This window comes from Camelina sativa, chromosome 9 (genome assembly GCF_000633955.1).
Source record: "Camelina sativa cultivar DH55 chromosome 9, Cs, whole genome shotgun sequence".
Classification (NCBI taxonomy): domain Eukaryota; kingdom Viridiplantae; phylum Streptophyta; class Magnoliopsida; order Brassicales; family Brassicaceae; genus Camelina; species Camelina sativa.
Genome location: NC_025693.1, coordinates 8299649 through 8322234, shown reverse-complemented (window position 1 = coordinate 8322234; position 22586 = coordinate 8299649). Strand labels below are relative to the sequence as shown.

At 36.0% G+C, this 22586-nt stretch overlaps 2 protein-coding genes across 2 annotated transcripts; one reads left to right on the top strand and one right to left on the bottom strand.

Moving 5' to 3' along the window:
- On the bottom strand, positions 3425-5168 carry LOC104710730 (transcription factor MYB30). Its single transcript, XM_010427378.1, has 3 exons — positions 4805-5168; positions 4360-4489; positions 3425-4254 (listed from the first exon to the last, which is right to left on the bottom strand). The coding sequence occupies exons 1-3, from the start codon at positions 4935-4937 to the stop codon at positions 3546-3548; spliced, it is 972 nt and encodes a 323-aa protein (XP_010425680.1). The 5' UTR covers positions 4938-5168; the 3' UTR covers positions 3425-3545.
- On the top strand, positions 18164-20067 carry LOC104710729 (60S ribosomal protein L34-3). The gene is made up of 4 exons (XM_010427377.1): positions 18164-18308; positions 18430-18509; positions 19557-19666; positions 19750-20067. Exons 1-4 carry the CDS (start codon positions 18230-18232, stop codon positions 19841-19843), a joined length of 363 nt encoding a protein of 120 aa, XP_010425679.1. The 5' UTR covers positions 18164-18229; the 3' UTR covers positions 19844-20067.

Sequence of the window (22586 nt, the reverse complement as noted above, 5' to 3'; positions counted from 1 at the left end):
ATGTAGCATCAGTGTTGTATCCAAGAGGATGATTGATTTTAGTCATGTGTAAAAAGATATACATGTAATTCTAATGAGTTTATAAGTTAATGGGATGGACAAGGAGTGGATCCGAGCAAATCGTTGCCGATAGATATGAATAATATTCAACGTACCATACTCTTACGTTTACAACATATCAGGTAAGCCCCAATCATTAACCTAATTACCTATTTGCTTTATTTTATAAACTTATAAGGTAAACTATTTCTGATATATTTATAAACGATGTTTTATAAACTTTATAAGGATGTCATCAAAGGTATTGCTCACTTGCATTCCATAGGTATAGAGCACAGGGACTTGCGTCCCCGCAACATCTACGTAGTCAAAGATGAGAAGAATAAGCTAATTGCCAAAATTTGGAGACTTAAGGATTACAACATTGGTTGATTGAAACATCTCATCATGGAATACCTTTGACTACTTCATCTTATTTTGGGTGTAGGCACATAATTTTAAAATAAATGTAGTCGATCTAAAATCAATGTATTATATTGACAAAATGAAAAAAATATTCTTCTTTTAATCATTTTTATTCGTTTTTGTATTTTTTTTCTACTTGTTCTCTTCTAAAAACGGTCTAAAAAATTTGTTTTACATATTAATTAAAGTAATTTAGTCACAAGTAGGCATGTTAACTGAGTGGATATCCATTTTTTTGGGATAATTGTATTTGTATCCGTAGTTTATTATCTTTATCAAAAAATCTGGTTATCTGCGAATATCTATAAACATACAAAAAGACAAAATTAACGTATTTAATATAACGTAGTTTGTATAAAATACCGCGTATTTTGGACAAAAATACCGGATATCCATATATAAACCAAATATTTGAGAAAAATGAATATCAGTTATCTATTAAAATTTAGCATTTGTATCTGTATCTGTTTTTTGGAACGGATACTGATATCTGTGGATAATGGATGTTAATACCAGGACTAGTCACTCATAAGTGACAATTTAATATATAAAAATAGATGAACAAGTCTAACTTTAAATATTTTTTATTAGAACATCTTTTATTTTCAAATTTTCCAGTAATAATAACAGCAATCACTAGTAGGTGTGGGCATTTGGATATTTAGTTCATTTTCGGATATATTAATTTGTTTTAAGATATTTTGAATATAGAAGTTTAGCATCCATTCATTTAGTTTACCATTTCAATTCGGGTTTAGTTTGGTTATTTTTAATTCGGTGTAGAAAGTACTTGGATTCGAAGCTCTGCCAAAGTTTTAATATGAGTTTGGTTTTATTCGGATAACCAAATGAATATCAGCTCGGTTCATTTAGTTCGGTTAATGTGTCCAAGACTCACAAGCATAAATAGTTATATCCCCTATATATTAGTAATAGAGAAGCATTCTCACCAAAAATCTGATGTGTCACACTTACAGAGCTCTTGTACCTTTCTAATAAATGTTCTCACTACTCATTAAGTCATTATTATTTACATAAATATGTCATTAAAATATACTATGAAACAATGTTTTTTTCTTTTACTTTTTTAAAATGAAAGATTTAATCAACTATTAAAATCCAAAAATGAATTTAACTATCACTTTCATAACCTATTTAATTATTAAAAGTAAATTACATTTCACGGAAAAATATAAACCATTTATTTAATTTTTTTGAAATGCTAAAGTTATTCTATTATTTTGAAAGAGTCAGATGACTATTCAATTAAATTTAGAAAAAATAATTGAATAAATTATCACAATAATTATAAAAGTAAATTACATCACAAACAGTTTAAACTTATTCATCTATTTAACTTATTGAAATGCAAAACTTATTATCCAGTTTAAAAAATCCTATAACTATTCAAGTATATTTAAAATTAATTATCACAATATAATATTAAAAATAAATAACATTTCACAAACAATCTTATAACTATTCACCAATTTAATTTTTTGAAAAACTAAACCTTTTTCTCCTATTTAAAAATTCCAAGGACTATTTAAATACATGTGACTCAATAATCTTAACATTGTATCCATGTTATTGAATTTTTTGAAAACCCTAAACAATTATTTTTCCCTATAAGTTTTCACCAGAACTACACTTTTTGATTATTTACCATTTTTTATACAGTTGTCTCATTGCGATTTTACACTTAAGATTAGTTTAAATTAAATCAATTAGTCTAAAAATATTTCTTTAACTATTTAATGACATAGTGATGTAGATAACCATGTGAACCATAAAAGATGTAAATTTGATTTTAGAAACACAAAATACATCAAAACTTTCTCCATTACGTTGAAATTGTTTTTTACTTTTAAATATTTTACGGGTGAAACGTATTTTTACACAAAATAAACGTAAACTTGAATAAACAAAAAAAAAATAAACTTTACTTACAGATTTTGTTTATACAAATAAATCTTAAATCTCAAATAATAATATTATTCATAATTTTTATTTAAATCGATTTATCCCGCGCTATGTGCGGGTTGGTATCTAGCTCACTATTATCTCGGTTGAAATTCAAGTTTTAACTGGCGTCATATTCCTATAACCAAAGGAGAAGCTAAATTAATGGTGAACCTTTTTTCATACTTGGTAAACTATGTGATGTATGTATGTCACACAACTCACACGGTCACAAGAAAGAAAGTCAAACTTTAATTCTTTATCACTTTCAATATTTATTGTGCCATCTCGGTTTTTATTTATCCTTTTTACAATTAGTTTCTTTAAACCTTGTCGGGCCTATTTATTTCATGCAATAAATATTTCGTTTAGTTTTCTTCTATAGTACTAGTATTTACTTTATTAGTAGGTCTTTGAAATTCACCAATAGTAAGGCTATCTTTAAATCTAAGATTTCTTTTATTGAGCGGCGCCATTTGAAACTCTAAAATAAATGTAGTGTTTTTCTTAGTGTGTTAACAAATTAAAAATAAAGGCAAGTTGTAAGTACTATTAATTATTTTTCTATAACCCATAAAACATAAACTGATATCTACAACAATATTTAGACTGATGGCAAAAAAAAAAAAAAAAAAAAAAAAAAAAAAAAACAATATTTAGACTAATTAATCCCGATATTATTGTCAATTATTTCAAAGTAACTAACAAGTGGGTAAGTTCTATTTATTGGTCATTGCAATAAGTCTCTTTATTTTGTCAGTGTTTGGGTCTAAGTTTAAATTGCAACGGATACATTAGTTTAGATGAACATCTCAAATATAACATACTTACAAAGCAAAACAAAATCAAACACTAATAACATTTTAATAAATAAAAAATAGATATAGTATTTTACACCAACACTAAAATCATTGGGTGGACATACATCAGGCCCCTTGGGAATTCACTGGCCATTAGTGAAACAACCCCATCGTTAATTGTAAGTAACGAGGGAAAATAAATAAAATTATTAATGATTTATCTCACGATAATCTAAGCGAGTTAATTCGGAAAACCCAAAAAAAAAAATAATAGAGTTGAAGATCCTAAAATTATAACCATTTGATTAAACAAACTCTTCAGAAGAAATTAGTGTTTTCATCCAACAGAATATCACCAATCTGTCCACCAGAATCCTCAAACAACCACTTCTCAAACAAAGACCATTGACTTTGGTTACTGCATCCAGTTATGTCTGGTTTGGTCTCATGATCAGGTGAAACTCCAGCCTGTTGATATGAGTGATCAAACTCAGAAAATGGCTGTAAGGCCCCTGTACAGTCTTTCACATCATCACTCTTGATCACTTCCTTTACCTCAGAGTCTGTACATGTTATTTGATCCGCGGAGTCATGAGTCTTCGGCGAATTTTTCACCCACCCTTTGAGCAATTTTGCTATGTTCTCGGTGCTCGAGGCATAAGTGGTAGATGTTTCTTGCGTCCTAAGAAACCCGGAAGCTGAGGAAGTAGAGCGTCTTGATTCAGCAGAAGATGTTGTTGTCACTGTAGAAGTGACGATTGGTGCTACGGCAGGAGATAAAGCCTCAGAGAGAGCCTTTTTCGCCAAATGGATGTCCGTTTGAAGTCGCCTTTCCCATTGGCCTCTTGAGATGTTTGAGTTGGAATTAGCTGAAGAAGACGACGGTGAAGATGATAGCGAGGAACGGTCAAGTTCTTGATGAGAATCTTGACTGACTTTGTTAAGTTTCTTCTTCAAATGAGTGTTCCAATAGTTCTTAATGTCATTGTCTGTCCTTTGTGGAAGATATGACGCAATTGCAGCCCATCTACACCAAATATTAAATGCCCTTAATAATAATTTCAAAAAATTTGAAAAGACAAAATCAGAGAAATTAAGCGTTACTTTAAGGGGGTAATTAATTAGTTTTTACCTATTTCCTAAGAGGGCTTGGAGATGTACAATCATCTTTTCTTCATGTTCTGTGAAGTTACCTCTTTTGATTCCTGGCCTTAAATAGTTTGTCCATCTAAGTCTACAACTCTTGCTGCATCTAAGCAACCCTGAAAGTTTACAAGAACAAACCAGTGAGAAATAAATCTAAGATTAATTAATATATATAAATAATAACAAGATCTCATGCATTAGATCTTAATTCAAGTTCAATAAACAAAACCCTAATTTCAAAATATGAATTTCAATAAGCTAATTCCACAATCTTAAACATATGAAATCAAAACCCATTTGGAAAACACCGTATATATCAACCAAGATCAATCCATAATATTCTGATTCCTTGTCTATCTCGCAAATAAGATCTACATACAAATTTTAAGAAATGAGACAGAGCGAGATGATAAATAAAGATGATAACATACCAGTATTGGTGGGAACAGCTCTCCAGTTACCAGGACCATGTTCTTGGATGTAAGTAACTAAAATGATATCTTCTTCAGGAGTCCATGGCCCTTTCTTCACTCCTCCTTTGTCACAACAAGGAGGCCTCACCATTATGATCTTGATCTCCCTTAATTAACCACTAATTAATTGTTTAATCACTCCCTTTTACCTCTCTTTATTTCCCACAATAAACTCTTTGCCAAAGAAAAATAGAAGAAAATTGAAACAACCTTAGTTGGTAATGAGTCACTACCCTTAGTTCACTAATTAGTACGCGTAGCTTTGTATGGATCTAATGGTTAAGCTTGGCGACAAAGGTCTATGTCCACCTCTTCTTCTATATATATATATATAAAGATAAAATTGCTGACCCCTCTTGGTCTTGGACTCTTGGGTCTGTCAAATTGTATATTCAATAAATAAAAATAAAATATGAATAAATGTGTAAAGCATTAACTACAAAAGTGGAGGTAAAGCCTCCAAAGTCAGCTGTGTGGCAAAAGGAAAAGTCTCTACCCCTCCATACAAAACCGCGTGGCATTCAATGTGGGCTTGCTTCTTTCAAAAACCCTAATGTATATGACAAATATATATAAATTATTAGGTTTAATAATTTACTGTTTATGTTATTAAAAAATTAAAGAATAATGGGGACATGCATGATAACATGATTTTTCCCTCTCTCACTTTTGATTTATCGCAACGATAATTTTAAGAATGGAATAGTGGCTATTGGCCTATTGCATTTATGTGTAATGCATAGGCTTTGTTAATAATAGAAATTGATGAAAGGGTCTTTTGACGAACGAGAGATTTTCTCTGCGTCATGATTTGCTGTTTCGGTTTTCTTATCAAAACGAATAATAACCTTTTTTAAAGACATAGAAAGGAAAAAAAGAAAGAATAAATTGCTGTTTTGGATTGAACCAGTGGGTCTTTGGCCTTTGTCAAACTACATGATGGTCTACGTCATTCATGATGTTAGCGACTTCTCAATGCATTTATATATGTATATGCCTCTAGATGAATACATGAAGATATATGAATACATGATGTTGAATGTTTTATTCGGGTAAGGTTCGCGATTAGTGTTGGTGGACCACATATGGAGTTTTTGGTAAACACAGTTTTAGATCAGATTAATTGTACGTTACACATATGTCCTTATCGTAGGTGGTGAAAAAAAAAAGATTTAGATATATTTGTATGAGGATTTGGTATGTAAGATAATGAAGATATTTGGATTCGATAGACACAAGTCATACAACCACATTTAGAGTTGTAGATGAAATTAATTGGACGTTTGTATATTTATATATATGTCATTATCGAAAATAGATTAAGAGATATTTGAATGAGAATTGGGCATATAAGATAAATGAAGATATTTGGGTTTGATAGACACAAGTCATACAACCATATACAGTATGAATTATGATATTATCTATTTCTGTGAACATGTGTATGTGTGTAAATGTCAAACAAATAAAAAGATGAAATGCAATTTGGTTTTCACGAGGCCGGAAGAAAAGGAAGAAGAAGAGACACGGGACTACTTTAATTTCTTCTCTTTTGTCAATGTTGTGCTATATCTATTTATGTATATAGGTAGGAATTTTGAAAGATAATATTGTAACAAGTGTGAATTTTTCACTTTGTGGAAAGTTTCGGATTTACGTTAGATAATAAAATGTTGTGTTAACAGGCTGTATAATTAATTATTTGTTTAACATAAAACCCGAAAACAAACTAAAACAAAATGGTTTTGATTAGTACTAATAACTAATAACGTTGTATCACAGTTCACAACACCACCATATACATATTTTTAGCTGTACTGCTATTTCTTTATTATTAGTTTTTATCGTTTTGAAGTTTTAACTATAATGTTATTTCATACCACTAGTTTGGAATGTAAGAAAAATAATTAAATATCATTCAAATATTTTTATATTACATTCCAAAAATGTTATCTTTTCTCTCGAGTTTCATCATTTCATTGAATTATCACTCCATGCCATAATAATTTAGTACAAGTTGCGAATCCAATATCTTTTTAATGTAATACGAAAATTCGACGGCCACAAAAATGAGAGAAATCAATACTTTGAACTTATATTGTAGATTTGGTATTTTCTTTTACTATATGATACTCCCTCCGTTTCAAAATATAGGATGTTTTAAGCAAAGCACGCAGATTAAGAAGTCTTTACTTTTAATAAGTTCAACCAATCAGAAACAATACTGCATAATATAAAATACTAAACTAATCTAAAAGTTGCATTGAAATTTGAAAGCATCTTATATTATGAAACAACAAACTTCTCCAAAACATCTTATATTTTGAAACGGAGGGAGTATAACGCATTCAAGTGTAGAGAGATATGAATCATCATCATCATAATAATAATAATACTAATAAGTATGGAGGTGGAATATAAAGAGGCATAATATTCTTGAAAAAATACAAATTTAAATGATTTGCGATTATGATTTATATTAAATGACAACTTCTTAATAACATGGAATGCATGTGTGATGTATGGATGGTGCTTGTGATGTAGGGACGGGACAAACACAGTTTCCAGCGTAAAAATACATATTTTAAATTTAATTAGAAAAATAAATAAAAAGTGAGAAAACATAAACATTAATATTAAAATAAATATTAGGTACTAATTTTTCCACCAAAAAAAAAGGATAAAATATTTAAATTTGTCAATGAAGAGAAATAAAAGCACTGCAAGCGCACATGCAGTTGATACATAAGAACAAATGCAGAATTTTTCAGAACGTATTTATTATTAGGACAGTGCATGCAATCGGGTATAAATTTTTTAACCAAACCTCAATTGATAACCGGTTTGGTTTGGTTTAATGAGGTTGTTAATTACTATTATGACTATTGAATTGTTGGGCCTCGTGATTGAATTGTTGGGCCTAGCTATATGAACTGGACCCCATTGAGTTAACTTTTTGAGGTCAAGTCCTCACTCCTCAGATGTTTGCTTTGTTTGGCAATGGTTTGGTGGTAATGTGGTATTAAGACTTGGCCGTTGGAAAAATAAATTGAAAGCTAACTTTTTTTGTTTGTCATCTAATTCTATCTTGTCGGTTAATTAGTTGAAATGGTAACGTCATGAAAACATGATATGAGAATTTGCATAGTACACAAAGTACATATCATTTATAAAAAAAAAGTCTTTGTAAGAAGAAACCTTGTTTTTGTTTGGTAGAACCGTAGAAGTATAACGTCTAAAGTTTTAATTGAGAAGTAAAACTTAAAGAGGAACTAACAGTACTTTTAAATGGTTGATTGCTATATTAATCTTTCGAAAAAATGGTTTACAGGTACACAGTTTTAGAAGGTGCAAAATTTGCATGAGTAAAAAAGACAAGTTAGTGATACGTAAATAGTTAAAACGGTACAAAGTAGTGGTGGATATAGAGCTGAGATCGTTTTTTTGGTATCACTTTTGAAATTATTTTTTGTGATGATTAGTTACAGCAAATGCTGTAGAGGTTACTAATCGCATAATAAACTCATCCACACTTAGCTTCTGTAGGTTAGTTATAAATGAAAGTAAAACAGTAATAAAAATACAAAATCTTTAGGGGGTAATGTAATCCTAATTGAAAAATTATAAAAGAGCCGATGGCAGAGAAGACATAGTGCTACCAGTTTCGTTCTTCGCCTCAAGAATAATAAGTTAGTAAGAATAAATTATGTCAATCTTATTTCTGAATTTATCATGATTTTCGTCGTTGATGTCCTTATCCAAAAACTATGTTATGTGTTGACACAAATTTTGAATTCTTTTGGATTACTCAGTGTTGTTTCAATTCTAACCTCAGGTTACAGAGTTGTGGATCTAAGACTATCTAGCAATGGTGATTAAATAACGATTTCTAATTTTTTGATATGCGATTGGTCGTCACTTGTCAGTCGTGCCTTTATTTTACCTTTTAAAACTCCCGTCTTTCTCATGACTTTCATTTCATATACACATTTTATTAAAGTATGTGTGTGTTTTACTATATTTGCATGTATTGTATATGTAGTCTATGATTCTTTTTTTGTGCAAATAAGAACTTTCATTACTTAAAACTTCAAGAGAGGGAAGTTCATACAATCAAAGATTAAAACATAACAAGAAGGATAGGGATAATGGTTACATGAGTTTTCCAAAGGGGTACAGTTTGAAAAATCTTTTGAGACCATTGTGGAGTCAACCATGAAGAATAACTTCGCGACTTCCTTGATCAGCTTGTGATCATAATCGCCATGCGCAAAATATGCGACCAAGCTTTTAGAAGGGTGCTCCATGAAGGAGACAAGGATTAGAGTGCCATCCAATATGAAAAGGATCAAAACCAAGAAACCAAGGATCTTCAAACTTGTGGGCTCATAACTCTTGGCATTAGATGAAGCTAACTTCGGGAAACGTAAGCAAAAGGTGCAAAACCGTAACATAGCAGGTGAGTCCTCCCTCTCATGAAGCCAATGGCCATGGAGGTTAAGGAGTTTCACACAAAGCTTGTATTCAGTTTCACCTTGGTAGGGAGGAAACAGCCCGAGCTTACATCCTTTTGGCGGTTTGGTACAAATGGTAATGGGGTTTTCAACAAGGGTGTAGTGATATAGATAGATGTAACATCGTAACATAGCAGGTGGGTCCTCCCTCGCATGAAGCCAGTGGCCATGGAGGTTAAGGAATTCCACACAAAGCTTGTAGTCGAAATTATCAAGACATTGAAGAACAAACCCTAGGTTCAAAAGGGGATAAATGGGATTGGGGGTTTTACAAGTAAGGGTCATGAACGTGATAGTATCATTTAGGTGAAGCTAGAGACCAGGTTCTAATAAGCAGTATTGACCAACAGAGTAACAATGTTTGACTAGAAAACAATCGACGTCTTCTATCAACTGATTCCAGAAAAAACAAAGTTACGCTAAGTTGAGGCAAGGGGAAATTTAGAACGGATCTGGATTTGATGGACGTATAAATTGCATAGCACTTTAATGGGTTGGTCCAACAGGAAGAGGTTAATGGGCCTAGGCCCACTTGGCAAAAAACAGGGTCCAAACGAGGGACACCCAAGGCAATTAGGTTAGCGTCGCCAAGACTCCTCTTTTCTTTCACCGTCGCATCAGTTCGTCGGAATATACAGGCCTTCGTTGGAGCACTCGTACGCGGGACTTTCCCCAGTTGGATCCACCTCGAAAAACTGATGAAAGTTCTGGAGGGTTTCACTTGGGGGATAGTTGAGATGGTTTGCAGCGCCGGCGTCGAGGTACGAAGGTAGAATGCTTTAGATGCGGTCGAGAGCTTACCAGATTCAAGAGATTTGGGTGTGCTACAAGAGTCACTCCCAGTTCGGTCAGAAGAATTCCTGCTGGTAGAAGAAAGCTCCTTTGGGTTCAGGTTGGGCAGGGGGAACAGATCCGGGGATGGGGTTAGTTGATGGATAGATCCGATGAGCTTCTCAAAACTCATATGAGGGATTCCACCGTCGAAGAAGGGGACCAAGAGATAGGGTTGAGATGATTGAGTAGACATCCAATGCGAAAATAAAAGAAAACACAATAGATGAAGAAAACAAGCGGTGGATTTAAGTTCCCGACGCCGGCAATCAGGGGCCTTGCTGGCGCCGGAAGGAGGGTTCAAAGAAGACGTCTCGATACTGGGACCTGGGAGAAATAACTTTTTTTTACTTTTCATATTTTTCTATCTAGGACTGTAGTCTATGATTCTTAAAAAAATATTTGTTGTGCTTAGATTCATTAATGGTTTCTGATTTTTAGACTTGGTAAAATAAAGTGGCTTAATCAAAACATATTAGCGTTCCCATACCGTTTATTCACTTCAAACATGGTTTTCAATGTGTTGAAAACATTGGTCACGAAAATTTCCTTCTTACACATCTATTTTGATACCCAAACCAAGATAACAAATGATAACCAAAACATTAAACAAAAGTCATAATAATATCTTATTATTGCAAATGATCCTTCCCTTTTGACATAGTTGCAGATTTTTCTTTAAAACGCTTAAAGTTGAGATACCGAAATAAGGGGGGGTTATTGGTTTAGGATTTAGAAAGAATTTGAATGATTTTAAAAGTTATGTAAAATATGTTGTTATTCCATCAAGACTTTATAAAACTCTTTAAAAATTTGGTGTTATTGGTTGTGGATTTGTAAAAAGTTATCTAAAATCTTGATAAATCTAGTGTTATTGGATTAAGAGTCTTATAAAGTCATTAAAAGTTTTATGTTATTCAATTAAAACAAAAGAATCATGGATTGTTAATGAATTCAAATTTTGTGTTATTGGTTTAGGATTTTATAACATTTCCTTCATAACAAAAGTCATGAAAACTCTTTCATCAAATAGAAAGATTTTGAAAGATTTTATGAAATATTTTACAAGATTAGGAAACACAAATCAGCAAGATTTAAAATAACTTCCTAAACAATCTCTTATAGAATCCTTCATTTTTACTTTCTAATTTTCTATGATTTTAAAAATCAGCAAGATTTTTAAAAACACAAAGTCATTAAAACTCTTTCTAAATCCTAAACCAATAGTCTATCCTTTTTTTTAATGAAACCAATTTTATTATATTAGACCTTAAATAACAAATCAAACTGAAGAAAAATACAATGTACAATTACGGTTTTATTATTTTAAATTTGAAATAACAAGCCAAAAAGAAAAATACAATTTTATTGAATTAATTTTTAAAGATCCAAATAATATTTATAACAAAGTCAAGATTTCTAATAAAAATGTATTTTAAAAATAACAATTAGATGTAACTAAAAGGCGAACCGAAATTACAACTTCTTAACAAAAGCTAACCAAAATTTACAAGATTTCAAATAAAATCCTAACCAAATTTGTTTTTTTTTTTTGTCATCTGTAATTATATCACTTAAACGTTGAAACCACAGGTTTACAAACATTGAGAGAAAGAACTCTCACCACAGAGGAACCCACCCTAACACCTCCATCAACACATTGAGGGGTGACAAAAAATATGTTAGTTTACGTTAGCCTAACATATGAACCAGTCACTCAAAAAACCACCGAACCAAACCTGCAAACTCAAACCGAGGACAAACCCCTCTCTTCATTAAATAAACCTAATAACCACCTCGGAGGCCCCATGGCCACATACGATTGGCTTCTCAGATCATCCGTAACACTCCGAGCAATAAGGTTTGCTCCCCTGTTTGCAATATTACCTTCCCATTCCATATTCCAGTTTCGAAAAGGCAGTAGAGAACTTCTCAAAGCAACAGCTTGAGGTTTAAAAGAAGGCCACTCTCTTGGTCGAAGAACAGTATTTACCCAGATTTTATCAGAGCAAGCAAAGATAACCTTATCTATCTTATGACTTGACATGCTTTCCATTGCCCACAACAGACATCTTAGACCAGCATCCTCTTTTGTCATAATCCTAGCAAAATTCCGTCTACTATGTAGGATTACCTTACCAATCTTGTCTCTTAAGACCCAAGCCCCTCCTGCGCAAAGATTTCTCCTTGACCACGAGACTCCTACATTACACTTAAGCCAATTATCCGGTGGCTTCTTCCAAGCTCCCTTCCCATTTTCAACAAACCTTTGAGGTTCTCCCTCAATTTGTCTGTTTCCTCTAACACCTTCTTCTTCCGCACACTGTGCTTCAAACCATTCCTTCACCTCCATTCTTATCTTCTCCACTGTGTCTACCGCATTAAACGCTTTCCCTTCAAAGTTTAAGCAGTTTCTATTTGTCCAAATCCGCCATAATATCCAAGGAAAACTTTTCCTTAACTCTTCCGGCCATTTTTTGTTTCCTTTATTTTCTAAGAGATGGAACATATTGGAGAAAACCGAACCATTTTGGAATCTCTCGAGGGGAAAGGGGAAGTCTGATAGAGCCCAAACCTGACGAGCCGCATTGCAGAGAAACAGAGTATGGTTAATTGATTCCCCGGTCTCCCCACAAAGTTGACACATCTCATCCACTTTCAAACCTCTTCCGTTCAAAGCTGATGCCACTGGAATAGCTCCACTTAAGACTTTCCACATGAAAACCTTAATTTTTGGGTCTGTTTGGAGTTTCCACACTAACTTTTTTAACTCAAGTGTTGAAGGTTGCAACAAAGCTTCCCTGATCAAAATCAAACTCTTTTTTGGAAAGCCACCCAGTAAGCTGATTTCACCGAGAAATCCCCACTCTTATTGTGCTTCCAGATATAGAAATCATCTTGAGAAAACAGCGGTTTGATGGCCTTGATCCTAGGGATATCCTGAGGTAAAAACAGATCCTCCAAAATCTCATGGTTCCAGAACCCAGTTTGAGGATCTATTAGCTGACATACCTTTAAGCATACGTCAAAAAATCGATTCTTTCTCCATGGAGCTCTGAGCCCATTATCTTCGATCCACGGGTCTATCCAGACATTCAAAGAACAACCATTACCAACCCTCTTTACTAGCCCTTGAACTAGTAATACTCTCCCTGACAGAATACTTCTCCATGCAAAGGATGGTCTTTTACCAAGATTAGCATCTAGGAAGGGAGAATCCTCATAGTATCTACTCTTCATTAATCTTGACAACAGACAGTGAGGATCCTGCAACAGCCTCCAAGCTTGCTTTGCTAGTAAGGCCTGGTTAAAACATTGAATGTCCCTAAACCCCATTCCTCCATGGTCCTTAGCCAAACATAATCTTCCCCAACTCTGCCAATGAATTTTCCTGTCATGTTCTCCCGAACTCCACCAATAAGCCGCCATTGCACTTTCCAGATTTTGACACGTTTGAATTGGCAACTTAAAGCATGACATCGCAAAGACTGGCATGGACAAGGCAACCGATTTTAAGAGTACCTCTTTACCACCTTGAGATAAACAACGAGAGTACCAACTAGATAACTTGCCTTTCACACGATCCTTGAGATAGTTCAACATCTCAATCTTTGAGCCACTAAAACATTCTGGTAGGCCCAGATAGGAACCCGCACCCCCTTCAGCCATAATTCCTAGGACATTTTGCACTGAGACTTTTGTTGCTTCTGGTACTTTACTCCCAAAGGTGATAGAAGATTTTGTCGGATTAATCCTTTGACCTGTGGCATCACCATATCTTTTTAGGATTTTCTGAAGGACAAGACTTTGGACTTGCGAAGCTTTACACATAAAAAGGCTATCATCTGCGAACAAGAGGTGATGAATTACTGGTCCCTCCATCGCGAATTGCATACCATCAATTAACCCTTCCTCCTGAGCTTTATTCAGTAACAAGGACAACCCTTCAGTGCACAACACAAAGAAAAAAGGTGAGAGAGGATCACCCTGTCTCAGTCCTCTTTGAGGTGTGATCAAACCAAAAGGGCTATCGTTAATGAGTACTAAGTACGTAACACTCGAGACGCATATCATTACCCACTTTACCCATTTTTGATGAAATCCTAGGGCTAACAACAGGCTTCTCAAGTAACTCCACTCGACCCTGTCATACGCCTTTGACATATCAGATTTGACTGCCATGTACTCAGAGGACATAACCGGATGAACCTTCAAGCTGTGCACGAGTTCGTGAGCCACCAAGATATTATCCGTTATAAGCCTTTCTGCCACAGAGGCAGACTGATTCACAGAAACAATCTCTGGAAGGAATGGTTTCAATCTTTTCACCATTATCTTTGAGATGATCTTATAAAGAACCGAGCATAGGCTGATGGGTCTGAGATTAACCATCTCTGTTGGATGAGTCGTCTTGGGGATCAGGCAGAGATGTGTATAATTCCACTCTGTAGGCATAACACCCTCTTCGAAAAAGTCCTGAACCTCTTTGATTACTTGCGGACCTACAGTTTGCCAGTACTGTTGGTAGAAGAGCGCTGACATCCCATCAGCTCCCGGAGCTTTCACCGGGTTTATGGAGAAAACTGCATCTTTGATTTCTTGGGCATTCACCTTTTCTATCAAAACCTCATTCATTCCCTGCGTAACTCTCACATCCATACCATCAAACCACTCATGGAAGCTCGCAGGATTAGACGACGTAAAAAGATTCTGGAAATATGCAGCAGCAACTTCCCCTTTTGCTGCTTCCGACACTTGATAGTTCCCATTGACATCCTTCAATTTTTCTAATCTCTTTTTTTGTCTATTATCTTTAACTGAGGCATGGAAAAACCTTGTGTTCCTATTCCCACTTCTCATCCATTTCTGCCTGCTTTTCTGTTTCCAGTAAGTCTCCTCATCTCTATATGTTTTTGCTAGATCTCTTTTTAACCATCGAACTCTCTGAAGCCCTGGCCAAGACTTTGATTGTTCTTTCTCCAATTCCACCTCTAGGATTGTAATCTTGTCCTTAGAGTTCTGCGAATTACCCTTTTTCCAGGAACTTAGGGCTTTCCTGCACTCTCTCAATCTAGCTGCAACCTTTATACTTGCATCACCGCTGTTTCTATTCCATGACCTACTGATGGCTACTTTGACCTCCTCATTAAACAGAAACCGTTTGTCAAATTTGAATTGTCCTCTGTACGCATCTTGTGAGGCCATCAGCTTTATCAAAACCGGTCTATGGTCAGATCCCCTCAAATCAAGAAAGGCCTGATTACACACGGGAAACTGCTTACAGAATTCCTTGTTCCCAAAACAACTGTCAAGTCTGCATTGAATCCAATGATCCCCTCTTCTGCCAGCCCAAGACCATCTATTCCCTGTGCTGGATAGTTCTACCATATCACATACATTTAACATATCTGTGAATGGTTTAAACTCATTGTCAGATCTTCTTGGACCCCCAGTCTTCTCACCATTATGCATAAGATCATTAAAATCTCCGAACATGCACCATCTATCTTTCCTCCCTACCCCTATCTTTGATAGCCTTTCCCACCCATGTGCTCTATTTTTTCTATCCGGGTCTCCATAGACACAAGAAACAAAGAAATTGAAAGCTCCAAACTGTACTTGAGCATCCAGCAGATTCTTATCTACAAACAGAACATCCATATTTACACTGCTCTTCCAAAACAGAGCCAGACCTCCACACTTTCCCACCGGATCAACTGTATACACACGATCATACCCTAACCAACTCTGTAGATCCACCAAAACATCTCTTTTATGCATTTTTTCCATCAAGAACAACATCTCCAGGAAATGCTTTTTACGCATCTCCTTGAGACGAGGAATTGCCAAGTCTTGAGACCGTCCCAAGCCTTGACAATTCCAGCTTATAATGCTCATTGGAGTTTAGGCAGTCCCCCCTTTGGGACCACCTCTTGAGGGTTAAGCTTTGGTTGCTTCACAGTGCTTGGACCCTCATCATCTGCTTTTCTTTTTACCATATACCCTGCTTGACTACTCTCTGTTAACTCCAGATCGCATCCTGTCATGCTCAGTTGTACCCCCATTTGCTTCCTGACATTTTTCATTGGTCTTTTTCTGCCTTTCGGCTTTGCTTTCGCTTTAGACAAGCTAATCCCGGAACCGGCAGTCCCACTAGTCCCAATTCCATAAACCGATGGATTGTATGCAACAATCCCAGAGGAATCAGCACTAGCAGAAGCACCCATAAAAACTGTTGGATTAGTCATAGATGGTGAAGCCAAAGCTAGGAAATTCAGGGGGACCTCCAAATCTTTACTAGACACATTTTCCACCAACCAAGATCTATCTTCCTCTCTTGCACTACTGTCCTCCAGGACCACATCAATCCCATCCCTTCTAAGACTCTCACTTTCTCCAGAATCATAATTAAAAATCCTTCCCTTGCCTTTATTGACATCCTGGTGAAAAATGGGTAAGGGTTCTAACCTCAGGACTGATTTTTGCGAAAACAAATCTTTCTCCACCTCTCTAACTAAAGCCTTGACTTTGTCTATCCGAAGTAATTTTTCTTCTTCTGACGAGACCCTCAGATATTGTCTCATACCCTCCAACACTATCGGAGCAATTTTTGGTCTACCAGAATTCGGATCTATCCCCACTTGATCCTCTTGTAACACTCCATATAATGGATCCGACAATTTTAAAACTGGCTCTTTCCCTTTCTTTTGCACCGGAACACCAGCTTTCCTGGCATCAGCTTCTGCGTCTGTCTTCATTATCCTAATAGGACAAGTTTCCCTCTCATGTGTCATCCTTTGACATTCAAAACATCTTTTTTGAACCCTTTCATACTCAAAATTCACCGTTGTTGTACCTTCTTTAGGTAGATTGACAATCTTTGATCTTCTTAAAGGCCTCGACACATCAAAGATTATCTTGACCCTTATAAAATCTTGAAGCTGAGGCTTATCCGGATCAAACGCCACTTCAGTAACCTGCCCAATCAACTCTCCCAGAACAGTAAGAGCTTTCTTGGTGTAGAAATTGATTGGTAAATTCCACATTTGAATCCACATAGGCGTAAACTGCAGATAATTATCTGGAGGATTCTCATACCATCTATCCACTACAATCGTCCATTCGTTGAAAGTATGGATCCCTTTCTCTAGAACCTCAATCAGATCATGTTCGGAAGTGAAGAAGAACTGGAATCTTTCTCTTGACAAAGCCACACCTCTCGTCCTCCCCAGCTTTTGCCACTTTCGGGGCATAGTTCTTATAAGTTGATCCATCGGTTGGCAAGCCGGATTTAAGGTTCTTCCAACCAAATTCAAGGCGTTTTGATCACGAGATGAGAACTCCGGTAAATTAGGCATCTCGAACGGAACATCGTCTTCCTCCAAGGACATAGCCATCAAAGCCCTATCCATCGCTGATGACATCGCTTCTTTGGACTTAAAACCCCTGTGTCACTTGAAAAAGCAAACCTAGAACTCGAGATTTACTTATTTCCTTAAGCGAAACTCTTTTCCTTCTTGAAAAATTGATACCGATCCTAGATTAACCGTTGATTCAACTTCACCCAGCACTCTCGTACAAACTTTAAAAACTGACGAACTTTCACCCTTAGAACCCTAGAACTTTAACGCAAATATCTCAGAAAAGAACAAAAGAAAGCTTAACTCGAATGGAAAGGTCAAAAGGGAAAATGTTTTATCCCGGTCAAATCTCTATTTTAACCCTAATGGAAGCCACTAGTTTAAAAAGAGGGTCTTAAGCGAAAATCACCGTTTTTAGCTCACTTACGGTGGTCCCTAACCAAATTTGTTAAACCAATGTTTTCGATTCAAAACTAGAAAATACAAAAGAGAAACAAAAGGAAAATAAATAATACGATCAATCCGAACCGTCGATTTGTAAGCTCCACATCCGTTGGATCTAGGGCTTAATAGATCATCCCAATATATAAACTCACATCAAACTCATTCATCTCCTTTGGCCGTTCCTCTACTGTTTCATTTTCGTCTCTCCTTACTAACTCAAAAGCTTAGCGAAAATGGTTCAACGCCTTGTTTACCGGTCGCGTCACTCTTACGCCACCAAATCCAACCAGCACCGCATTGTCAAGACTCCTGGTAACGTACCAAGCTCTCTAATGTCTCTCTCTCTCTCTCTCTTAGTAGTGATTCTTGAAAATGTGATTGAACTTGGGAGAGGCTCTAAGGTTTTGTTTGAACTCTTGGGTTTTGCTTAAAGGTGGGAAATTGACTTACCAGACAACGAACAAGAGAGCTAGTGGACCTAAGTGCCCTGTTACTGGCAAGAGGATCCAAGGAGTAAGCTTTTGTAGTCAATCTCGTTCTCTGATCTGTTTTAGATTATATGTTTCAAGAAAGTTTGTGAATTTTTGGTGAAAGGGTTCATGTTTTGTGTTAGCTACATTGCAGTGAACAAATGTGTCTTGAGTTTTGGCTATTTGTGTTCTGATACATTTGGCATTGGTTTGTGACTAAATCTGCAACTAGACTTGGAATTTAGACACTTTAGGGATAAAAGTGTTTGTCTTAGCTTTTGATAAGACAGTGAAAAGCTTCATGCTTCTTTGCCATTGATCTAGACTCGTCTTAGTAGTGTACACTTCATATCCATTTCAGCCATTTCTTACCTGACTTGATAGCATGCTCTTAAGATACGGACCATAAGGGGTAAACTTTTCTTTATTTTGGAACTCTACCTTCTATTCAATTTCATTTCTTATCTGTTTCAAATTGGGTTCGTCCCTATGGATGTGTGTTAGATAGTTTCTTATCTCAGCTAATCTGGGAAAAAGTTTCTAAATTTTGGTGTTAAGGTTTATGTTTATGTTAGTGGACAATGTGTCTGAGTTTTGGTTGGATTATATTGATAACAACTTGTTTTGGCATTGAGGCAAAATCCGGAACTTCAAATCAAAACGTAGACACTTTAGGGGTTGAATTCTCGAACTTGTTTGTTTCTGGTTTGCTAAGCTTTGGTAATATAGTGGAAACTTTGATACTTTTTGGCTGTTGATATGGAAAAACGAGGTTTACATCACGGTGAATCATCTTAGTAGAGCTAGACTTCATATTCATTTATGTCATTTCCTATCTTAACTTGATAAACCTGCTTTAAGATAAGCATCATTGGGCTTTCTCTGTTTTTTTCTCTTGTGATTGTGGAAATCCTTTGTACTGTATATAATGAGTTGGTAATTTCTTGCATCTGGTCTTTGGTTCTTATTGAATTACAAGTGTTGGTTACACTTGTGATTAATCTAATAAGAACGTAAAACTCAAAATCAGCAAAACAAAGCTGCCTGTTATTAGCATGATATCTTATACTTTCAATATATGTAACTGCAGATTCCACATTTGAGACCTGCTGAGTACAAAAGGTCGAGGTTGTCAAGGAACGAGAGGACAGTGAATCGTGCATATGGTGGTGTTCTTTCTGGAGTAGCTGTTAGGGAGAGGTAAGTGTATGTCACAGATTTCCTTTTAAAAAGTTGATTTTTTAGAGCATTGGCAACTAATCTTGCACTTTTATCTGTTGCAGGATCGTCAGGGCCTTCTTGGTGGAAGAGCAGAAGATTGTGAAGAAGGTTTTGAAGCTTCAAAAGGCAAAGGAGAAAACTGCACCAAAGAATTAGAAGAAGAAAATAAAACCTTTTTGGAGTTTTACAATACGTTATAAGAGAGTGATGAAGAGGAACTATGTTGTAGGGATTGAAAAAGCTATATTTGTTCTTCATGATACCTGTGGTTCAGTTTTTGTTCTCCACTCAGATTTTACTTTCTTGAAGTGTCTCCGTTTGTGTTAATTGGTTACTTTATTTGGTATATTTCGTCCATCGTCGTACCATTTTCTAGCTAATCAAGAATAAGAGTTTATGAACGAAGGAATTAAACAAGTTATGAACATAATACTCGAAAACCCATTGACAGTAAAGAGTTTGGAGAGCTTTACAAGATAATAATAGTTAAGGTCCTAATGACGAAGTAGCGGAAGATCTGAAGTGTCCAACGAGTAATGTAGCAAGACCATATAATACATTGTAATTTGTACACGTATAACTTGGTTTTATATATGTAGTACTTTTTTCCTTTTTGCAAACTACTCATCCATTATCAATTTTGAATTTATCATACACTCCTACTGGATTACTACTGAAGGACACCGTCTTAGCCAATTCGTTATCGGTTTAATGCAAACCGGCTTTGTTTTGTGATATTATTAGGGCTTTTAAAGAAAGCCTAAAAATGCATAAGAAAGCCCCATAAATTATTTATTTTTGCCCTAAAATCTGAGCTACCTCGTTAAAAAAGTTGTAGTTGTCTACGTTTTGTATTCTTTTTTTTTTTTTTTCTAAATTGCAAATATCATATAATATGAAAGGTTTGGTGTTACATTAGTTACAGCCTAATACGTTGTTTTCTCGGCAAAAAGTTAAAAAACAAGAAAACAACACTACATGCTAAAAGCATCAATTAACACTAATGAGGCAGCCATAATTCCATAAGCTTCTGGAAACGCTTTTTGATGGCTCTTGCGAGGATGGAATTCCTGATCTCTCGATCAATTTCTTTGAAAAGCACCGATGGCAGCACGTGTGTCAGGTTGTGATGCAAGTTGTTCCTCTGTTTATAGATAGCGTAGATAACAGACTGAACTATCAGCTTGTGGAGAGTAGGCGGTGACCTGTTATTCTTAATCTTCAGCCAAGAGAGTAGATCTGATCAAGTGTGGAAGATGAGAGGAGATAGTTCCAACCTTCTACTCACATCATGCCACAGAAACCTAGCATAGTCACAAGACAAGAACAGATGCTCTCTAGTTTCCTGTTGAGTTGAACAAAGACCACAGGTTGTGTTTATTTGCATACCCCAGCGATGGAGCCGTGATTTGGTAGGTAGACGATCAAGGTTTGTAATCCACATCATGAAAGCTTGTTTGGGCGTTGCCCCTTTAAACCAGACCAGATCTGCCCAGTCCACCACCTCAGCTCTTGGTCGAAGCGCGAACCATGTCAGTGGAGCTGAGAAGCCATTGCAATCATTGTTTTCCACCTTCCAGACATAGTCGTCCAACCCCTGCTCCTCACTCGGAATGGTCATTGTTGTTAGGTGAATATGGAGCCTTAGTGCTTGGTCAGATCTAGGCTCTGCAAGAGTCCACCTATCAGAGTTGCCCACATCAGAAACTTTTGCGTTCAGATTAACCCTCAAATCTCTTGGTCCATTACTGCCAATAAACTTGATCAACGGTCCAAATGGTGTCCAATTATCGAACTAGAAACTTGCTGACTTGCCATTGCCAATGTTGCATTTAAGGAATCTCCCAGCCAAATCTCTCAACCTCAGTATACACTTCCAGTTCCATGAGTCGTTTGGTTTTTCGGTTTGGTTCCAAAAGCTCGTTGTGTTGCTAAAGTTGTGATGCTTGTGCCAAGCAACCCAGAGGGATCCGCTAGTAGAGAACAGAAGCCAAATTAATCTTAGGCACAAGGTTTTGTTCCAAACCGCAAATCTCCTCAACCCCAAACCACCTTCAGTTTTTGGCAAGCACACTTGTGACCAAGCCACTTTTACCATGCCTTTCTTTTCGATGCTGCCTGACCAGAGGAAACTTGAACATAGAGCTTCAATCTTTCTAATACAGCCTAGCGGGAGGATGAAGGTAGACATCCAGAAATTAACTGTGTCAGTGATTACGGAAGCGATCAGCAGTCTTCTTCCCGCGAAAGATAAAGCTCGAGCGGCCCATGAGTTGAATTTTGCTGAAATTTTCTCGAGTAAGGGTGCATATTCTGATAGCTTTAGCTTACGACTCGTCAGAGGGAGACCCAAGTACTTGACAGGCAGAAAACCAACGGGGAATCCATAGCTTGTCAAAGCTTCGGATTCGGTTTGATTCAAGCCTGCGTGATAGAGGTGTGTCTTCTCCCTATTCATATGTAACCCTGACCAGCCTGCAAAGTCTTCCAGCGTTTCATATATACCATGCAGAGATGAGCTATTCCCATCAAAGAATATCATTACATCGTCTGCAAACATCAAGTGAGAGATCTCCAACTCTGATGTTTTTGGGTGATAAGAAATATAGCCGGATTGATACCTTGATTTAAGCAACCCCGAGAACACCTCCATAGTCAACACAAACAGATAAGGAGAAAGAGCATCTCCCTGTCTTAAGCCTTGAGTGTTGGTAAAGAAACCTCCTGTGAGACCATTGACTGAGATGGAGAAGCTAGCCGTAGAGATACATTCTTGTATCCACCGTATGAATCTATGAGGCATATCAACAGCTCTCAAGGTTGACATAACAAAATCCCATCTGACTGAATCAAAAGCCTTCCGTAAGTCTACTTTGAGCATTGCACTTGCTGGTATGTT